The sequence below is a fragment of the Mesoplodon bidens genome (genome assembly GCF_964165515.1).
Source record: "Mesoplodon bidens genome assembly, chromosome: 11".
In the NCBI taxonomy this organism is placed as follows: Eukaryota; Metazoa; Chordata; class Mammalia; order Artiodactyla; family Ziphiidae; genus Mesoplodon; species Mesoplodon bidens.
In genome coordinates this window covers 57,832,597-57,854,423 of record NC_138167.1, presented here as the reverse complement: position 1 = coordinate 57,854,423, position 21,827 = coordinate 57,832,597, and the positions used below count along the sequence as shown (strand labels likewise).

The following is a 21,827-nucleotide window of genomic DNA, read 5'->3' as shown; positions in this document are numbered from 1 at the left end:
ATGAGTAGGGCGGGCAGCACCTTTATTCCAGCCCAGGCACCCGCCAGGGCCACACAGGCCTCAGGCGTCCTGGTAGTAACTGTTGAAGTTGATGCGCAGCAGGAAGTCCTCCAGGTGGGGCTGGTAGCCTCGGTTCACCAGCTTGCTCACCACTGGAGGGAGGGGTCAGTGAGCAGCTCAGCCCCGCCCCCACCCCACCTGTCCCTGCCCGGCCCCAGGGGAGGGGTCACCTTTGAAAAGGAAGTGGGAGTAGTACTTGAAGGTGCTGTAGGACTGCTGCAGGAGGGCGAAGTTGGGGTGCTCGGGGCCGCGGGGGCCGCTGGCCGGGCCCCAGGGCTGGGAGATGAGCTGGCTGCGGAACTTGAGGACCAGGCTGAAGATGCTGTGGATGATGTTCATGACAGGCGCCGCCTTCTCCGTCAGCAGGCCCCTGGGGAGCAAGGCGAGGGCTGCGGTGAGCGCGCCCGACACGGGGGACGCGGCCCCGGCCCCGCACCTCACCTGAAGACAGCCTTGTGCAGGTACTCGGCATGGGCACGCTGGATCTCCTCTAGGTCGCCCACCGAGGCCAGCCTGGCCTGGAACTCGCACCAGGTGACATGCAGGATCTGGTTGGCGATGTAGCCCTGGATGACCTTCACAAAGTGCTGCATCTCGTGTTTGAACAGCTGCAGCTGGCGGAACTGTACCGAGCCGGCTGCGTGGCTCACCCGTGCTGCGGGGGAGGGGGAGGGTGTTGAGGTACGGCCACGGGCTGAGGGGACACCAGGGCCCCGCCAGGCTCACCTGTGCGCTTGAGGTGGAAGCAGACATCCTTAAGTGTCCACATCATGAGCTTCAGCTGCAACAGGAAGGAGAAAATGCCGCTGTACCTGCTCAAGCAGCCCTCAGTGACCACGATGTTGAGGGGCCAGTCAACCTGCCAGGGAAGCCGACTTAGCACGCCCTGCGTCCCGGGACCATCCCCCACCCATCTGCACAAGGGGGCCGTACTCACCTTGTACCTGAGCTCCAGGCAGCTCAGCACGTCCGGGGCATTGGGGGCAAACGTCTCAGGCAGGAACTTGAGGGCAAAGGAGAGGTTGGCGGCGTGCGGGGTGTCGCCGTGCAGGCTGTACTGCAGGGCCTTGCTCAGCACGGAGTTGAGCACCAGCGGGCTCAGGAGCTCCCCAGGCGTCTGTCCCGCCCCGAGCTGCAGCGGCAGGGCACGGGTGTCCCAAGGTGTCCCGAGGCCTCTGGACCCCCTCCCGCAGCCCCACCTGTGCCCGCCCCACACGGGGTCACCTTCTCAAAGAGCAGGTCGCTGAGGGACTGCGCAAACTCCCCGTCCTCCATCAGCAGGAAGTGCCGCAGCGCCTCGAAGTGCGCCCCGAGGTGCAGCTCCACGAAGAAGTAGTCGACCGCGGCCTTGTTCACCAGGGAGACGCTGGCGGGAGGGGCCTGGCGTCACTGGCCGGCAAGGCAGGGAGGGCCGGGTGGGGAGGGCCGGGCGGGGCGGGCACTCACTGGGCAGCCAGCGGGGCCGTGATGGAGTGCTTCATGAGCACGGGCAGCGGCAGCAGCTCGCTCAGCTGCACAGCACTCGCGTCTGCATCTGACTGGGCCCCGGCATCCTCGGGGAGGCCAAAAGCTCGGGGAAGCCCGTGGTGTAGGAGGCGGGCAACGGGAGGCTCTGCTGCAGGGGTGACACAGACCACGGTCCCGCACCAGGGACACACCGGCCAGGCTCCCTCCCGCCACGGCCAGCCCACTCACACATGGCCTCGTAGCTGTCCGGGTACTGCTCCAGGCAGTACTGCCCCGCCAGGCCCGCCAAGTAGGCCTGCTCCCTGTCCCAGCGCTGGGCCGCCTCCTCGCCGGGGCCTGGGCTGCTCCGGGTGTCCACGCCCTCCTGAGACAACCCAGCCTCAAGGAACCCGCCCGTTCCCCTCGTGTGAAAGAGGACGGACCGGGCGGGGGGAATCCCCCACGTGCTGACCAGTCCCGGGACAGAGCCCTCGCTGCCCGCGACAGGCCAGGTGGGGGTGGGGGCAGGGGGCCCACCAGCAGCACACGCTCCCCCGACTCCCCTCACCACGTCTGCCCTGACCTGTGAGCTCGGAGGGCCACTTGGAGAGAGGTCCTGAGAGTCCCCACTCACCCCCGGGCCTGAGCGGAACAAATGGGGTGGGAGGGGGCGTCAGGGCCCAGCACCTGCCGCAGGGCAGCACCCCACCAAGTCCCCGGGGCAGCCAGCTTCTCACCCGCCCTCCCCACCGCCCCCCACCCCGGGCTCACGGACGCCCCCCATCACAGGACAGCCCTGGGGGCCCCACTGACCTGGCTCCTCAGGGATACTGTCTTCCAGAGCAGTGGGTGCAGCCTCCGCAGACAGCAAGGCCTGCAGGCCAGTCTTCTCCCCACGGCCAGAGCCAGGTCGAGCCACTTGTGCGCCGGAGCCGCCTAAGGCCGTCTCTGCAGGCAGCCGTGGCTCATGTTCCTGGGCAGGGCTCTGGGCTCCCAAGCTGAGGCCTGACTGGGACCCATGGTCAGGGGGCGCCCAGGGGGGCCCGGGCACATTGGGCTCGGCTTCCCCTGAGACCACCCCCAGCATCACACTGGACTGAGACACGTGCCCGTGGACGTTCCCCCGTGGCCGGGAGGGGACCACATCCCATACGTTCTCCCCCACCCTGATGCTGGCATCAGACACGTGCCCGTGGACGTTCCACCGTGGCCGGGAGGGGGCCACATCCCACACATTCTCCCCCACCCTGATGCTGGCATCAGACACGTGTCCGTGGACGTTCCACCGTGGCCGGGAGGGGGCCACATCCCACACGTTCTCCCCCACCCTGATGCTGGCATCAGACACATGTCCGTGGACGTTCCACCGTGGCTGGGAGGGAGCCATTCCAGAAGCATAACCCTCTGTGGGAACACCAGGCTCTGCTGCCACTTGCCCACATAGCTGCCCCGTGGCCTGGCTGCTCTCCTCCTGGCGGGAGGGGTGCTGAAGGGGGTGCGCGTAAGGCAGAGCCACCCGCCCATCAGGGACACTCGTGTCCAGCTGCACGTGAGTGTCCTCCCGCAGCCGCTGCCCCTCACTGCCCAAGCTGCCTCCTGCAGTCTGGAGGGCCCCTGGGGAAGCTGGGGCGGCCACAGATGGCCTCAGGATGGTTCTGAAATCGTACTCCTGTGGCCCGGAGGGCCCTGTGTCCACTGCTGCAGACGGAGCCAGGGGAGGCAGGTCCGAGCCAATGGTCTGCAGCGCCTCGTCCAGGATGGGGGCCGCACTGGTGAGCACAGGCTGCTCAGCCCCCTGGGCCGTGGGCAGGAAGTCTCGGATGCTGAGGCCCACAGAGAACGGCTCCGGCCCCTCCGCCTGCTCTGACAGGCCCGTTCCTGGCCCTGAGCCGCAGGCCCCAGCTGCTGGAGGCTCGAGGGGCTTCGGCGTCAGCATGCTCTGCCCGTCGGGGCTGTCCCGGACAGCCTCGTGCCGCCCCTCGTGCCCAGGATCACAGTTGCCGCCTCCACCTGGGTGCTCGGGGCCCAGAAAGGACGCCTGAAACACAAGTGCACGTTGGTCCCTCCCTATCTGGCTCTGTCCCCCGAGTTCAGTTCTGTACCCAGCACCAAAACCCACGATAGGGGGGCAGTGGGGACACAGGCCAGGCACGGGGCAGCCAACTCCGAGCCCCATCCTATGTGCCCTGGATCCTGCCCTGGCCCCTCGCCCGGGAGCGGGCACTCACCTGGGAGCGGGCACCTGGGAGGATGGCCAGCGGCTCCAGGGGCTTCCCCTCCGCCATGTCTTCCAGCAGCTCCTGAAATGCAACCAGCAGGATGTGTGGCCGCAGCCGTGGGGGTGGAAGCCACAGCCCCACCACCCGCAACTGTCGGCACCGCGACGCGGCGGGGCTCACGCGGCACTTGGCTCGCAGCCCGGCTGGCGCCCAGCACCACCTGTGTCGTCTGAGGGCAGCACGGCCTCTCCCAGTCACGACCCCTCTGAACACGTGAGGAGAGCCTTACTCATCCTCCTCCAGTGGGCACACAGGAAGGTCTGCGTGCGACCTCAGGGGCTTCTGAGTCCCCGGGGGGCCGGGGAAGAGCTCCCGTGTGAACGGCAGCGCTACCTGAATGCGTTTCTGATCTTCTAAGAGAAAACGAAGCCGAGCGCCAGCCAATCTGTGCCTCTGGACCTTCCACAGCGCCTTTTGCTCCCGGCGAGCTGCCTCTGCAGACAACTTGCTGTAATGATCCACCAGTGCCTGCCTGTAGCCACCGAGAGAGGACCGATCACCATGGTCACCCCACTGTCCAGCCAGTGCCCTGTGGGCTGGATGCTCTCCGTGGCAGAGGCCCCTGATGGGCAGTCCACATGCCCAGTGCCTTCCCCGGGCAGGCAGCTGGTCCCGCAACACCTACAGGGGCCTCACTGGGCAGGTCTTTCTGGCCCCCAGACTAGGAGCCCCCAGCAGGCAGGCCCAGTGAATTCACTCTGCTGAGTAAACACCAGAATGAGCCCCTACACAACCTGAAGCAGAGGGACTGGCGAGGGGCCAGGGGCTGCCCAGGCCCTCTAGGAGGTAAGGCCTCGCTTCCTCAGCTGCATAAAAGGTAACTTCCCGTTCTGCTGGTGCAAACCCCAGAGAACTGATTATTAATGCAAAAGGGTATACAGGGTGCAGTGTAAACATTTTATTTGCTTAATTCAAAGCTGGCCTGGCATGTTAACACCCAACGATTTTGATCCTCTCGCCATCAGGAAACTGGTTTCAAACCTGGACCGGCCATTTTTAATTCGGTTGCCACAGGCCAGTGACACAGCCTCTACACCTAGTTTCCTCCTCGTGTAAACAGGTGAATAACGTCTACTCACATGCACACACACACACGTATGTACACACAAGACAGCACGGATGCACGTGCACAGGCATACATGCACTCATCACTTGCTGGCTCCGTCACAGCTCCATAAACCGTTCCCAAGGTCAGGACAACTGAGACCCCGAGACGATGAGTAGGAAGGGACAGCCCTCCCACAAAGGGCCCCCCCTTCAAGATGCCAGCTCTGCTGCCAGCTTATGGGAAATGCAGGGGAGGGTGGGACAAGCTGATGGCACAGCAAGAGACAGACTCTCAGATACTGTGCTGGAGAAATTCCTGTCTGTCAAGCTGCTAATAGGTTTAAGAATTAGAAAAACAGGAGCTGTTTTACTTAAAAGAAACAAAGAGACAGAGAGGCGACAGGAACACAGTGTGTGGCCCGATCCTGAATCCCAACCCACACAAACCGACCGCAAGAAGACATTCTGAGTTCAGACCACTACTCTTCCGGCCTGAACGTACACCTGAAAGGTTTCAAAATAAAAGGTAAAGGCCCATCACAAAGATCAAACGAGCCACGGTGTTCCTGCGGTGCCCTCGTCCCAGGGAGGCCGACCCGGAGTGGCCACTGCGCCCGCGGCCGCCTACCTGGCCTTCCTCTCCAGCTGCTCCTCCAGGGCCTTCAGCCTCCTCTGCCGGTCCCGGAGCTCGCGGGCGTAGCTGAAGTCATCATCCAGCTCCTCCTGCCTGGCCGCCTGGCGACGCTGCACAATACCCCCCGGCGGCCCCGTTGGTGAGGCCGCCTCCCCAAGCCTGTGCCACCCCCGGGCCAACCCCACCCACCTCCCGGTCCTTCAGAAACTGCTCCTTCAGCCTCTGAAACTGCTCTCGCTTCTGGGCATCCAAGGCCATCCGCTCAGACAGCTGCCGATCTGCGACAAGAGAGTAAATGGTGCGTTATGAGGAGCCCCAGAAGGCAGCCCCCCGACACAGAGGGGGGACCCGAGCCACACGCACCACTGAGCGCGCTCAGGACCCTGGACGCCGCTTCCCGGGCCTGGACAATTAATTCTTGTTTTGCAATTTCCATTCGTAATTCCTGAAAAAGACCACCAGTGATTGATGCATCTAATCCTCCCTCCCATGCCCCTGGGATGGCCTGGGAGAGAGGTCCGCTCAGACCCTGGGTGGGCTCTGGGGGCACAGTGCCCACCCCACACAGTGGTGAGGCTGGTTCCCAGGCAATCGACACACTCTCCCAGAGCAATCTGGGGCCAAGATCCCAGGCCTGTATGCCTACCCTGAAGGTGACGGGCTTCCCTGCAGGGACAGAGGGCTAGGCCAGGCCGCCCCAGCAGGGTATACGGCCTCCTCTGCACCTCCAACGCTCATCCCCCGCCACTTGCTCTCTGGGGTCTGCCCAACCCACATCTCCCTGCTGCCCACCAGGTGCCAGGCCAGGAAGGACTTTCCATCAAACCCCTCCCCAGTCCACAGGAGGCGCAAAGCTTGGGCCCCAGTACACCTGCCCCTCCTGAGCAGGAGGGGAGCCCACTGTCCAGCCCACTCTGGGAGGAGAGAGGGGGAGGTGCAAGGAAAGGCCTGTGGCCCAAGGTGCCCCCCTCGCTCACCTTCTCCTCCTTGCTGATGGAGCTGTGGCGCGCCACCCTCTCCATCCGGCCCACGTAGATGGCACAGTCCTTCTCGATGTCCTTCAGCTCCTCGAGGGAGAATATCACCGAGATGCGAGGGACCGGGACATCGGAGCAGCAGAGGTAATGCTGCCGAGGAGGGGGGACCTGCCATGAGCCCACAGGCACTCAGACCCACACCCCTCTCTGCCTCCCTGTTTCTGGCGACCCACGCGGACAGCCTGCTTCCTCAGAGACACTGCACCCCTCGCTGACATCCTCCGCGGCTCCAGGACGTCACAGGCTGGGTGGGTTTCTGCCCAGGACAAGGCTGCCCTGTGGCAGAAGCCAGGTCTGGCTCCCACAAACAACACTTCAGAAGAAGCTGCCCAGAGCCGGACACACCCACACGCACTTCCTAAGATCAGCTCAGACAGGACTGCCCCAGCCGCCACGCCCTCTCCCCAGGGCCAAGCCCACCATGTCGTCGCGCCCTCCCCAGAGCCCCACCTCCCCGCAGCCGACCTCTAGGCTGCTCCTGGGGGCTCACCGATATGGGTCTCCTCCCCTGCATGGGCCGCTTCCACCCAGCCCTGAGCCTGTCCTGGCCGCTCCAGTCTGATCTCAGCCCTGCACTCAGCCGGCTGCTGCCCCCTGATCCAGCCTGCACCCGGCGGTTCCACTGCCAGGAACCCCCAGGTCCACACACCTGGCCAGCCTGCTCAGACATCAGACACCACCTCCAGGCAGAGGCTGCCGGTCCACACCCCACCACTGCCACCTGGCCATCTTTCACAGAGCCTCAGCCGCACGGAGCACAGCCAAGCCCTGTGACCCCTACACACGACTCCCTGGGTCCACCTTCCTGGCGACGCGGCCCATCCCTGTCCTGCCGGGGCAGTTTCCAATGCGGAGGAGGGCAGGGAGGAGCCCACTGCCCCCCTGGCCTCTGAAACGCTCTCAGCTCTCCTCCCGTCTTTGAACGAGTGTCCAGAAACTCAACCGAAGTTGAGCTCGTGAAACTCTCAAGAGAAACTGAGGGAGAGGTCACCACGACCCCTGCTCCAACACAGCTGACCCAGAGCTAAGGACAGATGGCCAGGCCGCAGGGGGCCGGGGGCTGGCAGACGACGAGCAGGCAGCACACTGCGGGTGGCGCGTGCCGGCCCCTCCTCACCCGGGGGCAGCAGAGCTTCAGCAGGTTGATGGTCTTCCCGCAGACATACACGTCGTGGGCAATGTGCCTCAGGAACACGGGGACGCAGTCCTCCACCTCTTTGGAAATGAGCACATAGCCGTGGGTCCAGTAAAACTTATCTACGTGTGGGACAGGACAGCCGGGTCTGCGTCCAACCACAGCCCTGACCCACCTGAGGGTGTGGGGTCCCAGCCGGCAGCCGGCCACCACCTACCTCTGAAGCCCAAGTACTCATGGTTCACCTGGATCATGAACTCGCCGTAAACGTCTCTGAAGACCCCACTGTACACCCAGTCGTGGATGAACCTGCCAGGGTGGGTGGGCCAGTGGTGAGGTGGGTGGCACTCATGGGGGTAGAGAGCTGCGCCCCTGTGCCCACAGTCCGAACCCCCCATCCTGCCCTCCCCGCGCCACCCCGGTCTCTGATCCCTGCGCTGAGCAGGCGCCCTGACGCGAGGACGAGCTCGAACGTGTTAGGGCTGAGCGTGGCCCCCACCGCGTGTAGGGCTCGCAGCTGGTCTTCAGCAGAGACAGCAGGACCGGGTAGTGCTCGTTGCTGCAGTTATCCAGGGCCTCCTGGTAGAGGTAGGAGAGCAGCTTCACCCCCTGGAGGCGGCAAGGGGAGGGCTCAGCGCACACGGCAGACAGCAGGCGGGGAGCCCTGCCCGTCCCCCACACCCGGCAGGAACCCAGACTCACAGTGGGGAACGCAGCCCCAGGCGCTCCACCCCCAGCGCCCAGGAGTCCAGTGCCGACACCGCAGAGCTCAGCCAGGTACCTGGACACACAGGCCAGTGAGAGCAGGTGAGCAGAACACGTCCCAGGCCCTCCTCTGCCTGTCCAGATGGTCTGGCTTTAAAACCACCTGCACCTCAAGGACCTCAGGTGTGAGCCTCCTGCCGGGCCCCTCCCAGGGCACCCCACGCATCTCCACCTCCTCCCCAGGTCTGGCCAAGACTGAATTCCCCTGAGTCCACAACCCTTCCCCAAACCTGCCACTCTCCAGCCTCCCCCAGGCTGCCACTTCCTCTGCCCTGGATGGCTGCCAAGTCCCCCTCGGGGCCCTCGCCCCCAACACCCTGCTTCAGGCCGTGCTCCACATGGCAGCGCAGCCCCCGACAGCGCCCTCCAGACGCCCCCAGGCTCCCATCTCCAGCCCCGGGACCTCCACACTCCTGCCCCTCTGCCTGCAAGAACTCCTCTCCCACTGATACCCTCAGCCCGCCCCAGCCCCCCACCTTGCCTTCTCCAGGTGGCACCTGCCAGCAGGCCTCGGCCTGGCGTTTACTAACTGGCTCCTGGGTGCCAGGGGCCAGGTCTGTCTGTAGGCACCCTGTGTGCCTGTCAGGCAGGAGCCCCCGATCCTGGGCAGGGCCCGCATGGTGGGCTGCCAACAGACAGCGCCCAGTACCTCGTGAACTCACCTGGGTCAAGGGGCTGTCCAGATGCCCACCAGGAGGGCTGTTTTCATGGCCGCCCACCACCCAGCAAGCCCCACACCTGCCCAGCTACCAGGCTGCCATGCTGAGGCTCACCTAAGCTGCCGGCCCAGTTTCTTGAAGAGAAAGGCAATGGCGAGGAGGCTCAGGGTGGGCGGGGTGGAGAGCACACAGGCCCGGTAGTACTGCAGGTACCTCCTCAGGCCGCTGGTGAAGGCCTGCGGGGCAGGGGGCAGGGGGCTTGGAGGAGGACGGCCAGGCACTTGGGGCACTGCCACCAAGCTCAGAACCAGAGGACGAGCCGGTGCAGGCAAAAGGCAGGGCTTCCACCCCCAACCCTGGGGCCCCGTGTTCCAAGGAACGGGCATCTGTGGGTCACGTGCAGACACCGAGCCTGGCCGGAAGCCCGAGGCCACTGCAAATCCTGTCCCCGCAGCCAGGGCCAGCTGCACTGGGAAATCGGACCCTGCGGATCCCAAGCAGCTGGGCTCTGTGCACAGACGCCAGCCCTCAGAGGGTCTCTGGCTGCCCAGATCACTGGGGTCTCGAGGACACACGTGTCCTGGGCAGCACCACAGAAGTATGTCCCCAGCTCAGCTCACGCCGTTCCAGGAGGTCTGCGTGGAACACTCCAGAACAAACGTCAGGCACCCACCAGCAAGGAGAGAGCCGTCCCGCCCTCACACCCCAGAGAGCTGGCACAGCAGTCCTGTCTTGATTTCCTTCTGCCCTCCCAGCCCCACTGGGACCCATCCTAGAACCTGAGCCTCGTCACGTCACCCCAGCAACCCCGCTGCGGTGCCCGCACCCTTCTCTCAGTCTGGATGCCCCTCCCACACAGCTGCCCCCGCTGTCCTGGGGGCTGTGGCCAGCGAATGGGCCAAAAACAAGGCTTTCAAGAGGACCCGGTTCAGCTCCACGCCAGGGACCCAGTGGGGAACAGGCAGCATGGGCCCACCCCACACCGCCTGGCCTGCCCCCGGGGCCCCCAGCACTGGCCACACCTGCCTCGCGCTCTCTCGTGGCCCCAACGTGTCTGCCCCAAGTTTTCAGTGAAGTGACGGGCCAGGTAAGACATAATCGCCGGCCACCCCATTCCTGAAGGGTAACTGACGGATTTTGGACATCACCGAGGAGAACACCGTTTGTGCTCAGAGGCCCTGGTGCAGGAGCTGTGGACAGCTCTCAGGCACACCTGCAGCAGCACGAGGCGGGGCCGTACCTGGAACACGAGGCCCTCACTGCACGAGGAGTCCAGCACAGGCTGCAGAGAGAAGTGGCTCAGGCGTGCGTAGTGGGTCCCGCACTCGGCCACCTCCGAGAGGAGGCTGCTGACGCTCTCAGGGGATGCTCCTGAGACATGGACACCCTGCTTCACCGTGAAGGCCTGAGCTGGCTGGACAGGACAAAGGGGAGGTCACTGGGGCCGGGCACCCAGAGCCCAACGTGGTGCTGCATCCCATTCCACCTGTGCACCCAACCACAGCACTGCCCGCAGCACCCCCAAGACCAGGTGCCCCGACCCAGATACACACACAGGAAAGGGTGCAGGGGGCAGAAGGCCTTCCAAGCTACCTGAGGAGTGCACACAAACACCTGCTTGGGGCTGAGGCTGTAAGAAAGTGCTTGCCGTTAGATCTGGCAATTCAACTCCCAGGCACCTGTCCCAAGGAAATAATGGAAAAGGCACACAAATATCTGCCATGGCATGTTCCCCACAATATGGTTTACAACTGCAGAGCACGGAAACAACCTAAGAGAGGGCTGACTGCAAGCAAACTTGTGGGATGCAGTGAAAGCAGTGTGAACAGGAAAACGTACAGCTGCAGGTACCTGCATTAAAAAGAAAGGTCTCAAATAAATATCCACACTGTATACCTTAATGAAGTGGAAAAAGGGCAAATGAAACCCAAAGCTAACAGAAGAAGAGAAACAGTAAAAAAGGGAATAGAGGGGCTTCCCTGGTGGCGCAGTGGTTAAGAATCAGCCTGCCAGTGCAGGGGACACGATTCGAGCTCTGGTCCGGGAAGATCTCACATGCCGTGGAGCTACTGAGCCTGCACACCACAAATACCGTGCTCCGCAACGAGATAAGCCACCACTATAAGAAGCCCACGCACCACAACAAAGAGTAGCCCCCGATCGCCACAACTAGAGGAAGCCTGCACGCAGCAACGAAGACCCAACGCAGCCTTAAATTAATTAATTAATTAATTAATTAATTAATTGAAAAAAAATAGGCTGGGACCAGCACAACACCTTCCAACAAGTTAAGGTGATAAATGTTAATGTCGTGTGAATTTTACAATTTAAAGAAAATAAAATCAACAAAAACCCAAAAGTGAAAAGTCTAACACCATATGGCTTCACTGGTAAATCCTACCAAACAATTAAAGAACTACCACCAGTTATTCTTAAACTCTTCCAAAAATTAAAGAGGAGGGAACACTTCCTAATTCTAAGAGGCCAGTATTGCCCTGATGCCAAAGCAAGATAAAGACATTACAAGGAAAAGACTACAGGTCAACATCCCTTATGAACACAGATGCAAAAATCCTTGATAAAATCTTAACAAACTGAATCTATCAGCATGTTAAAGGATTATACACCATGACCACGTGGGTTTTATCTCAGGAATGCAAGGGTAGTTCAACATAACAAAAATCAATGTAGGGACTTCCCTGGTGGCGCAGTGGTTAAGAATCCCCCTGCCAACGCAGGGGACACAGGTTTGATCCCTGGTCCGGGAAGATCCCACATGCCACAGAGCAACTAAGCCCATGCGCCGTAACTACAGAGCCTGCACTCTAGAGCCCGCGAGCCACAACTACTGAGCCCGCGTGCCACAACTACTGAAGCCCGCGCGCCTAGAGCCCATGCTCCACAGCAAGAGAAGCCACTGCAATGAGAAGCACGTGCACCGCAATGAAGAGTAGCCCCTGGCTTTCCACAGCTAGAGAAAGCCCACACGCAGCAATGAAGACCCAAGGTAGCCAAAAATAAATGAATAAATTTATTTTTAAAAAATCAATGTAATACACCACACTAATAGAACGAAGGAAAAAATCATATATGATCATCTCAGCTGATGCAAAAAAAAACAACTGACAAAACTCAATACTTTTTCATGATAAAAACACTCAATAGGGCCTCCCTGGTGGCGCAGTGGTTGAGAGTCCGCCTGCCGATGCAGGGGATACGGGTTCGTGCCCCGGTCAGGGAGGATCCCATATGCCGCGGAGCAGCTGGGCCCGTGAGCCATGGCCGCTGGGCCTGCGCATCCGGAGCCTGTGCTCCGCAATGGGAGAGGCCACAACAGTGAGAGGCCCGCATACCGCAAAAAGAAAAAAAAAAAAAAAAACCACTCAATAAACTAGGAAAAGAATGGAACTTTCTCAACAGGATAAAGGCCACGTGTCAAAAACCCACAGCTCACATGACACTCAGTGGTGAGAGACTGAAAGCTTTCCCCCAAGGATAAGGAACAAGGCAAGGATGCCTGTTTCACCACTTCTGTTCAACAGAATACTGGAAGTCCCAGCCAGAGCAATTAGGCAAGGAGACATTTTAGTATCCAAATTGGAAAGGAAGAAGAAAATTATCTGTCTGCAGATGACATCATCTTACATACAGAAAATGCTAAAGAATCTACAAAACACCTGTTAGAGCTATAAACGAATTCAGCAAAGTTCCAGGATATGAAATCAACAAACAAAGATCAGTTGTATTTCTATACACTTGCAACGAACAATCCAAATAAAGGAAACTAAGAAAACAATTCCATTTACTAGTGTAATATAAGAATAAAATACTTAAGAGATAAATTTAACTGAGAAGGCAAAAGACTGGTTATAGTGAAAACTAGAAAACATTGCTGAAAGAAATTAAAGACCTAAATAAATGTGAAGACATCCGATGTTCATGGACTGGAATGTCTAATAATGTTAGGATAATAATACACCCAGGGAATTCCCTGGCAGTCCAGTGGTTAAGACTCAGCACTTCCACTGCAGGGGGCACGGGTTCAATCCCTGGTCAGGGAACTTATATCCCACATGCTGTGTGTGTGGCCAAAAATAATAATAATACACCCAAATCGATCTATGGATGCAATGCAATCCCTATCAATATCCCAATGGTGTTTTTAGCAGAAATAGGAAAAACCATTCTAAACTTCATAATGGTATTGCAAGGGACCCTGAATAACCACAACAATCTTAAAAAAAAGTTGGAGAACTCACACCTCCCAAGGTCAAAACTTCCTACAAAGTTACAGTAATCAAAACAGTGTAGAACTTGGGGAGTTCCCTGCTGCCCTAGTGGCTAGGACTTGGCGCTTTCACTGACGTGGGCCGGGTTCGATCCCTGGTCAGGGAACTGAGATCCCACAAGCTGTGCGGCACAGCACCCCAAAAAAACAGAACAGTGTAGTACTGACATTAGGACAGACATGAAGACCAGCGGAACAGAACAGAGTCCAAAAATAAACACTCACATATATGGTCAATTAATGCATAAGGATACCACCAAGACTATACAATGGGGAAAGAACAGTCTTTTCAACAAATGGTGCACGGTAAACAGAATATCCACATGCAAAAGATTTGAGTTGGACCCTCCCCCTGCACCATATACAAAATTAACTCAAAATAGATCAAATATCTAATCTTAAAAGCTAAAACAATAAACTCTTGGAAGGAAACATAGAGGCCTTGAATTTGGTGATTTCTCAAATATGACACCAAAGGTACAGGCAACAAAAGAAAAAAAAAAACCTGAACTTCATCAAAATTAAAAACTTTTGTACTTCAAAGGATACTATCAAAGAGAATGAAAAAACAACCTACAGAATGGGAGAAAATATTTGCAAATCATATATCTGATAAGGGATTAATATCCAGAATGTATAAAGAACTCCTACAACTAAACAGCCCAATTCAAAAATGGGCAAAGGACATGTGAGGACACAGTAAGAAAGCAGCTGTCTGAAAGCCAAGGAAAAAGGCCTCAGGAGAAATTAATTCTGCAAGCACCTTAATATTGTACCTCCAGCATCCAAAACTATGGGAAAATTACATTTCTGTTCTCTAAACCCAGAAACAAACAAAAAAGGCAAAGGACTAGAATAGACATTTCTTCAAAAAAGATATACCCATGAAAAAATGCTTGGGACTTCCCTGGTGGCACAGTGCTTAAGAATCCACCTGCCAATGCAGGGGACACGTGTTGGAGCCCTGGTCCAGGAAGATCCCACATACCATGGAGCAAACAAGCCCGTGTGCCACAACTACTGAGTCTGTGTGCCACAACTACTGAAGCCCATGTGCCTAGAGCCCATGCTCCACAACAAAAGAAGCCACCGCGATGAGAAGCCTGTGCATCGCAACGAAGAGTAGCCCCGCTCGCCACAACCAGAGAAGGCCTGCGCATAGCAACGAAGACCCAACGCAGCCAGGAATTAATTAATTAAAAACAAAAAGGGAAAAAAATCTTAAAAAAAAAAAAGCTCAGCATCATTAGTCATGATAGAAATGCAAATCTAAACTACAATGAGATACCACTTCACACCCACTGGGATGGCTATTATTTACCAAAAAAGGGGTGGGGGATAAGTATTGGTAAGGATGCAGAAAAACTGGAACCCCAGGACACTGCTGGAGGGAGTGTAGAAGGGTGCAGCCGTGGCGGAAAATAATCTGTTGGTTCCTCAGAAAGTTAAACATAAAATTACTGTATGACCCGTGCACTGACTGCAATTCCACTCCTAGGAATATACCCAAATGAACTAAAAGCTGGGACTCAGACAGATTCTTGTGCACCCATGTTCACACAGCACTATTCACAATAGCCAAAAGGTGAAATCCACACAAGTGTCCATCAACTTGATGAATGGATAGCAAAATGTGGTCTATATATGCAGGGAATACTTTTCAGCCTTAAAAAGGAAGGAAATTCTGACACTGGTTACAACATGAATGAACCCTGAGAACATTATGCTGAACGAAATAAGTCAGACACAAAAGGGCAAACACTGTATGATTCCATTCATATGAGGAAAATCAGAGACAGGAAGTAGAAAGGTGGGTGCCATGGGCTGGGGGAGGGGGAAATGGGGAGTCAGTGTTTAATGAGGACAGAGTTTCAGTTTGGGAAGATGAAAAGTTTTGGAAATAGACAGTGGGATGATTACACAACATTGTGAATGTAACTAATGCTACTGAATAGTACACTTAATAGTGGGTAAGATGGTAAATTTTAAGTTACGTCTGTTTTACCACAATTTAAAAAGGGTGGAGAGGGTTGATTCCACTCCATTGAGAAGGGCCATTCACACAACAGAACACGATGAGGCCATGAACACAGAGTCTGGAACAGCGTCCCAGAGGACATCCCAGCACCAGCACCAACACCAGCACCAGGACCGCCTGGAGTCGGCTGGAGCGTGTCTGAGCCAAGCCCAGGATGTGCTTCTAGCACACACTCCACCTGAGAACAGCCCTGGGAAGTGCACTGAAGACAAAGAGAGACTGGGCACAGGACAAAAGAAGCAGTTGCAGAACCACACATACAAAAGGCTTCATTCTCGTAAACATACTCTTTTGTTCAGTAAATGCCCAGCAAGAGGCAAAGGTTGGATAAAGTGCAGCGACTTCCCAGCTGAGCCAGGCCCCCCGCGGCCAGGAGAGAGCGACAGGGAAGGCTCAGAGGGCCCCCCACCCCACACTTCTCGAGGATCCGCGGAAACGGGTACATTTCTCTTCTTTCACTGATGGCAAGAAACATCTTACCTTTATTCAGTTTTTAAAAGGATGTTAATGAATTAATACTTTTTAGAACTGAAACGAAAAGACAATCACCAGGCAGACGGCCAAGTCGGCTTCCCAACCACACGCCACCCTGGACTCTGTGGCCGCTGCCCTCCCCCTCCCACCCAGCGCCCAGGTGTGTCGCGTGTGCGCGTGTCCTTACCTGGCAGAGGGAAAACGTGGCGGACACGACCCCAATCAGGATGTTGAGCGCGTCCTTCACCAGCTCGCACTCCTTCACCAGGACGGGCTGCGGGGCCTGCAGGAGGCCCCCGCCCAGCACCTGCAGCCCCGCTTGGCAGAGCCGGCAGGACCTGTCGAAGGCGGCCCTTCCGGCCTCGGTGAGGTAGGGCTCCTCTCGGTGGCCAGGCGGGCTGTGGAGGACAGAGGAGGGCAGCGAGCGGACGTGAACAGAAGGAGGGACCAAGAGCAGTTAAACAGTATAAAACGTCTAAGACCAGGTGTGACTCCCCACGGCCCCCAGCCCTCCAGCAGCGTCCGGCAGGCCCTCAGACGGCGCCGCGCAGAAAGGGTCCAGAAGCAGCAGCAAATGCCCACACCGCCCAGCGCCTCTGGGCACATGGTGGTCCTCCGGCTGACGACTCACTCGCGATGGCCTCTACGTGGGAAACAACACCCAAGCTGGGAGCAGAACATTAACAACAGCGCACGTGACCATCGCCAGAGGAGTGGACAAGGACGTGATCCGTCCACACGAGGGAACTATTATCCAGCCTTAAAAAGAAAGGAAATTCTGACACAACGTGTCAGATGCTACAACATGGAGGAACCCTGAGGGCGTGCCGCTGTGATACAAGCCAGTCACAAGAGAACAAGTACTGAGTGACCCCGCTCCTGTGGGGTCCCTAAAGTAGTCACAACCACAGAGACAGAAAGGAGAAGGGTGGGGGCCAGAGGCTGGGGGAGGGGGAGGGGGAGTGAGTGTGTAATGGGGACCGAGTCTCAGTTTGGGAGGATGAAACAGTTCTGGAGACGGATGGTGGTGATGGTCACACCACGTGAATGTCCTTAATGCCACTGAACCGTACACTTAAAAAGAGTTAAGATGATAAATTTTATGTTATGTGCATTTTATCACCCTCCCCCCAGAAAAGCACAAAGAACGTACAGAGCAAAGTCTCCTGAAATTCCAGGAGAAATCAGGCCAGCTGGGTCTCACAGAGGGTGGCTCTGGGCACACATCCACCCCTGAGGTCTTTGCCTATGGGGGTCCTGTAGGAAGCTCAGGAACTACCAGTGTCTGCCAAGCCCGGTCACACTGTTCAAAAGAGGCCAAAAAGACAGTATCACTTCTTAAATATTCCTTTGGAAACCATCAACCCCTACTGAAAGTATGAAAGAATTGTTTTTTAAAATCCACTGGAAAAAGTAATTTCTTAATAAAAGGAGCCCGGGAAAAATCTCAGAACTTGTTAAAACCAAAAATGTTTTTTAACGAACACTGCACCATAATGCGCTCCTTCCCTCACTCAGCAAGTGTCTGAGAGCAGCGGCCAGAGCAGGACGAGCCCGGTCCTCGTGGGGCAGGTGCACAGACACAAGCTACAAGGAGGCACGACTCACCGCCCATGACACGGGTCCCGGAGGGACCCGAGACACTGGTCGGGAAGGCCCCGGGAGCAAGGCCATGCCTGGAGCAGCGTCCCTGGCGGAGGGAGCAGCCTGTGTTAAAGCCCAGAGACAGGAAGAGAAAGGGGCCAGGTGCTTGGGGCTCAGTGTGGGGAGGGCGAGGGCAGGAGCCGGCGGTCCACAGTCCAGATGGGGAGGCCATGAGGTGTGGCAGGCGGAGTGGCGGCACACCTCTGATTTCTATCCCTGGAAAGTGATGTTGGCCGAGTGGAGGACAGCCCGAGTGGGCAGGAGAAGCGGGCGGGCCGGTCCTGAGTGCCCCGATCAGCAGGTGGGGCCCAGCTGGGCCACGACACCAGTCCACACTCCCTTGGGGCAGGAAGAGCTCGAGGAAAGGAGGAGACTCGGAGCTCCAGAGTCCTTCCGAACGGACCTCCAGGGCGTCCCCGGGGGGATGCATGTGCTGCGAGCGCCATCCCACTGCGCACTCGAGTGCTAGGCTCCTGCCCACTCTCCCAGGGTCAACTGCAACCACTGTGGCCACATGACCCTTTCGGTGGCTCAGAGCTGAGGGAGGAGAGTCCGTGAAGGAAAACAAACTCACACTTGTCCCCACAGAGAACATGGTCTTTAAGATCAACGAAACCACTTCCCCAGAAAGGGTGACAGATGCAGAGGACTCCTGGCAGCAGGGAGACCGACGCTGGCTCACAGGGGGAAGCACAGGGGCGGGGTTCCTCTGAGGGTTCTCAAGGAGAGGGCAGAGCTCACAATCCAGGGGCTGCAGGTGGACAGGGAGCCACAACTGCCCATTCATCAGAGCTCCCGGCAGGAAACTAGCAGGCAGCTGGGATTTAACTGCAATAAGTTCCCGAGATTCTCCAAATGAACTTGAGTGACAGGCCTCAGGGGTTGGGGCAGCAGGTTACGACGAAGCAGGCAGTGGAAGAGCCTTGGGGGAGCGAGCTCAGGCCGTGCCCAGCCACGAGCTGGCCGGGCGTCTCCTGCGGGAGTGCAGGGCACAGGCTATCGCACTGGCTGCCGTCCTCCTGGAAGGGACACCGCAAGGTACTCCTCACGCTGGAGCTGTGGGGCCAGTTCTGCTTTCGGGGGACACTGAGGAGACTAAGCGCATTCAGAAAAAGGGACGAGGATGTTGACCAGCTGAGCAACCATGTCTCCTGAGCAGTGACCTGCAAAACTGAGCCTAGAAAAGTGGGAACTGGTAAATGAAATACCACTAGCAAATATTTACAAAAGAAAGTAGTAGCTGCTTGATGGCAAGTGTTTAGACCTGTGAGGGGTTAGCAAACAGCAGAGTGGTTAGATTTGCTCTGTACACATAAGACAGGGTGAAGACTTAACAGGAAGTCACAGGGCAGAGAAGCCTCTCAAAGACAAGACAACCACCAAAACCGACGGTGCTTGGGGAAGCAGGAAGCTGGCCCTGCCTGGAGGAATCCACGTGGGGGAAGATGACCACGCCAGGAAAGCGACCCCAGCAGGAGCAGGGCCCACACAACATCCCCGGGCACGTGCTCACCCGTGGGAGACCCTGCAGGAGCCAGGGCTGCATCAGGAGGCACTCGGCGCCCTGGGAACCCCACCTCTTTCACTCAGTGCTTCCCAAACTGGCATCCCACAGAAATGCCAGCAGATGAGATGCAACAAGAGTATCCCATGACCAAACATTTGGGAAATGTGTCCTCTACCCCCACTCTGGGAGGTTGCGAGACACCAGCACACTACAGACTGAGAGGTCCTGTGTGCAGAGGCCGTGGACGGGAAGAGCACCAACCAGGGAAACACTGCGATGACCGAACTTCTCACCAGAGGACCACCCTCAGTCGTTATAGATGTGAAGAACTTTCCCTCATCAGCACCCCATGCCTGGCACTGACCACACAGCCTGCCAGGCCGCCCTCAGACACCTCCGACTGGGAGCCACCGTGGCCAGGATGTAACTCAGTTGCCAACTGACCACTCGGACTGCGAAGTGCAATCTGCAGGAGCTACTGGTTCAGTGGGAACCTCCGTAGGCCCGAGAGCCCTTCCCCCCTGCACTTCTCTCAACCCCTAGAGCACAGACAACTTGCACACAGCTTGACTGAAACTTCCAAGTTCCTAATCCCAACCACCTGGGCTCTCTGAGTAAAGGCCAGGTTCACCTGGCGGGGCGGGGGGCGGGAGGGCACTGTGCATTTCAAGGCAAAGCTCACGAACCATCCAACTTGCTCCCAGCACCTCCGCTTGCTGGCTTCATAGGTGAGCACAGCGTCCCACAGGTCAATGTCTGGAGTCACGCCCGGCTCAGACTGGGAATCAGGAGTCAGATTGGATGCTGACTGGAACCCTTCGTCTTCCGACTGATCCACACTCGAAGGGACCTGGAGGCCAAGGGAAAAGGACATTTCACCTGGACGTGGTGTCTAGATTTCACCCAAGTGGGATGAGAGTTCCAGGGGCGCTTCCACACGCTTCCATTTACTCTATGGGAAAGACCCGGCAGAACGTTTCTTCTGTTTTTCTCAAGCACATAAGTAGTACACCATGTTTTCACCCCTAGGGAATCATTTAAGGAATTAAACTAATTCATTACCAATTCCCAATTTCACACAACACAGGCTTGTTGAGGCTTACGAGCCTCAAAATAACTTACAATGACATTTTTCACAAGATGTCTCCGATCTGGAAATTCCATTTTGGGGAACCCAGCATAAAAAAATCACATAGACACAGAAAAACTCACGTCCGCCAAGATGTTTGCTATAGCATTATGGTTGAAAACAATCTAAATGCCTCACAGTGAGGAATAACTGAACGATGACAGAGCACCCTTTCAGCAAAGCCGCAAAATGCAAAGGGGAACGACAATTTACTTAATAACGGAAAAATCCAACCTTACCGGGAAAAAAGCGTATAACACTGCACGAACAGCAGGGACAAATGTTTTTTGCCACCTATGGCTACTGAACACTTGAAACGCAGGGAGGAACCGGATTTATTTCACCTTCATGAACTTGAATTTAAACATCAACTCGAGGGCAAAAGAAGTGACTGAACAGTAAATACAAGAGGAAAGCGGCACGTGGCCGGGGGCTGCGCGGGAGGGGGGTGGGGTGGGGGTCCGCACCGGCAGCCCCGTCCCACGGCTCAGCCGCCAGTGCTCCGGACTCCAGCTGTCCTCCTTTTGCCCCGAGTTGGTCAAACGAGGCCCTTCCCAAGCCCGGGGAGCCGGAGGCAGGAAGCAAACACTCTACCTTGATGGCCAGTCCGGAGAGGTCTGCGCTGTCCGGCACCGGGGGCAGGTCCAGGCGGACGTCCAGGTCGGCCGTGCGGCTGTGCACCAGGGCTCCGAAGAGCGAGACGCGGGTGTCCCTCTCAAACCTGTCCCCGCAGGGGTCGCCATACGAGAAGAGCCCGACGGCGGGCAGCCCGGTGCCCGGCGCCGCCTCCATCACCTGCAGCGTCTTCCGGACCAAGTCCCGACACAGATACTCCTCTCCGGAGATGAGCGACCGCACGTCCGCCTCCATCCCGCTCAGGTCGGCGCAGTCGTAGCCGCCGTAGGGAACGTCTCTCCCGACGGACCGGCTGTGCAGGAAGAAGTCCCGCCGGCGCCGCAGCATTCGCGGGGGCCCGCTGCCCGCCAGCCGCACCAGCAGGTCCAGCACGGACCCCAGCTCCGCCAGCGGCCGGCGATGCGCGGCCTCCAGCTCCTCCACCAACTCCTCCAGGCGGTCGGCCTCGGCGCCCAGGCCGCTCACTCGCAAGTCGAAGGACAGCATGAGAATCCTGTTTTTCACCGGGAGTCTCGGGAGGCCAGGCTGCAGCTTGCGGGTCTCATCTTGAAAGAGGCTCGTGAACAGAACGTTGTAGGCCACCCTCTTGAGGCTCTGCTTGGCCTTCTTGCGGCTCCCGCGGCGCTGGCCACAGTGAGCCTTCGCGGCCGGCAGGAGGGCCTCGCACAGGTCGTCCACCAGCTGCGGGACGCTGGCCATGCCCCCTCCTCATGCCGGGCCCTCGAGCGCGGCCTGGCTCGCCTTCTCGGGGCCCCGGAGAAGGGACGGCCGACAGAGGCACCGCCGAGGACGGAGCGTGGGCCAGGCCCGCGAGCCCGCTCGCCTGCCGGGTCCCCTCACCCCGGGCACAGCACGCGACCCCAGCTCCCGCCACCGCGTCACCGCCACGCGACCAGCTAGACAGCCGGAGCAAGCGCACCGGAACTACGTCACCCGAGAGGCGGGCGGCACGCGCTGAGGGGGCGGAGCCTGGAGGCCGCCTACCAAGGGCACTTCTGGCCTGGAGCCTCGTTCCCACGGGTCGGGAAACTGTGTCCGGAACCAACTGA

The 21,827-nt window shown here is 58.0% G+C and overlaps 1 protein-coding gene across 4 annotated transcripts; it reads right to left on the bottom strand.

The window, feature by feature from the left end:
- Window positions 1–5: 5 nt before the first annotated feature.
- Window positions 6–21,786, bottom strand: TUBGCP6 (tubulin gamma complex component 6). 4 transcript variants are annotated; one of them, XM_081248043.1, is made up of 25 exons: window positions 20,737–21,786; window positions 19,700–19,863; window positions 16,050–16,260; window positions 10,303–10,476; window positions 9,177–9,298; window positions 8,341–8,419; window positions 8,138–8,247; window positions 7,856–7,947; window positions 7,621–7,760; window positions 6,444–6,593; window positions 5,830–5,911; window positions 5,656–5,744; window positions 5,461–5,576; window positions 4,119–4,257; window positions 3,735–3,806; window positions 2,320–3,544; window positions 2,090–2,148; window positions 1,756–1,891; window positions 1,507–1,675; window positions 1,285–1,426; window positions 998–1,192; window positions 787–919; window positions 502–715; window positions 231–430; window positions 6–152 (listed from the first exon to the last, which is right to left on the bottom strand). In XM_081248043.1, the coding sequence occupies exons 1-25, from the start codon at window positions 21,475–21,477 to the stop codon at window positions 61–63; spliced, it is 5,046 nt and encodes a 1,681-aa protein (XP_081104169.1). In that variant the 5' UTR covers window positions 21,478–21,786; the 3' UTR covers window positions 6–60. The 4 variants fall into 4 exon arrangements, with proteins under 4 accessions (XP_081104169.1, XP_081104167.1, XP_081104168.1 ...); XM_081248041.1 differs by having other exon boundaries at window positions 1,756–2,148; XM_081248042.1 differs by having other exon boundaries at window positions 787–841; window positions 1,756–2,148.
- Between the last annotated feature and the right edge of the window lie 41 nt (window positions 21,787–21,827).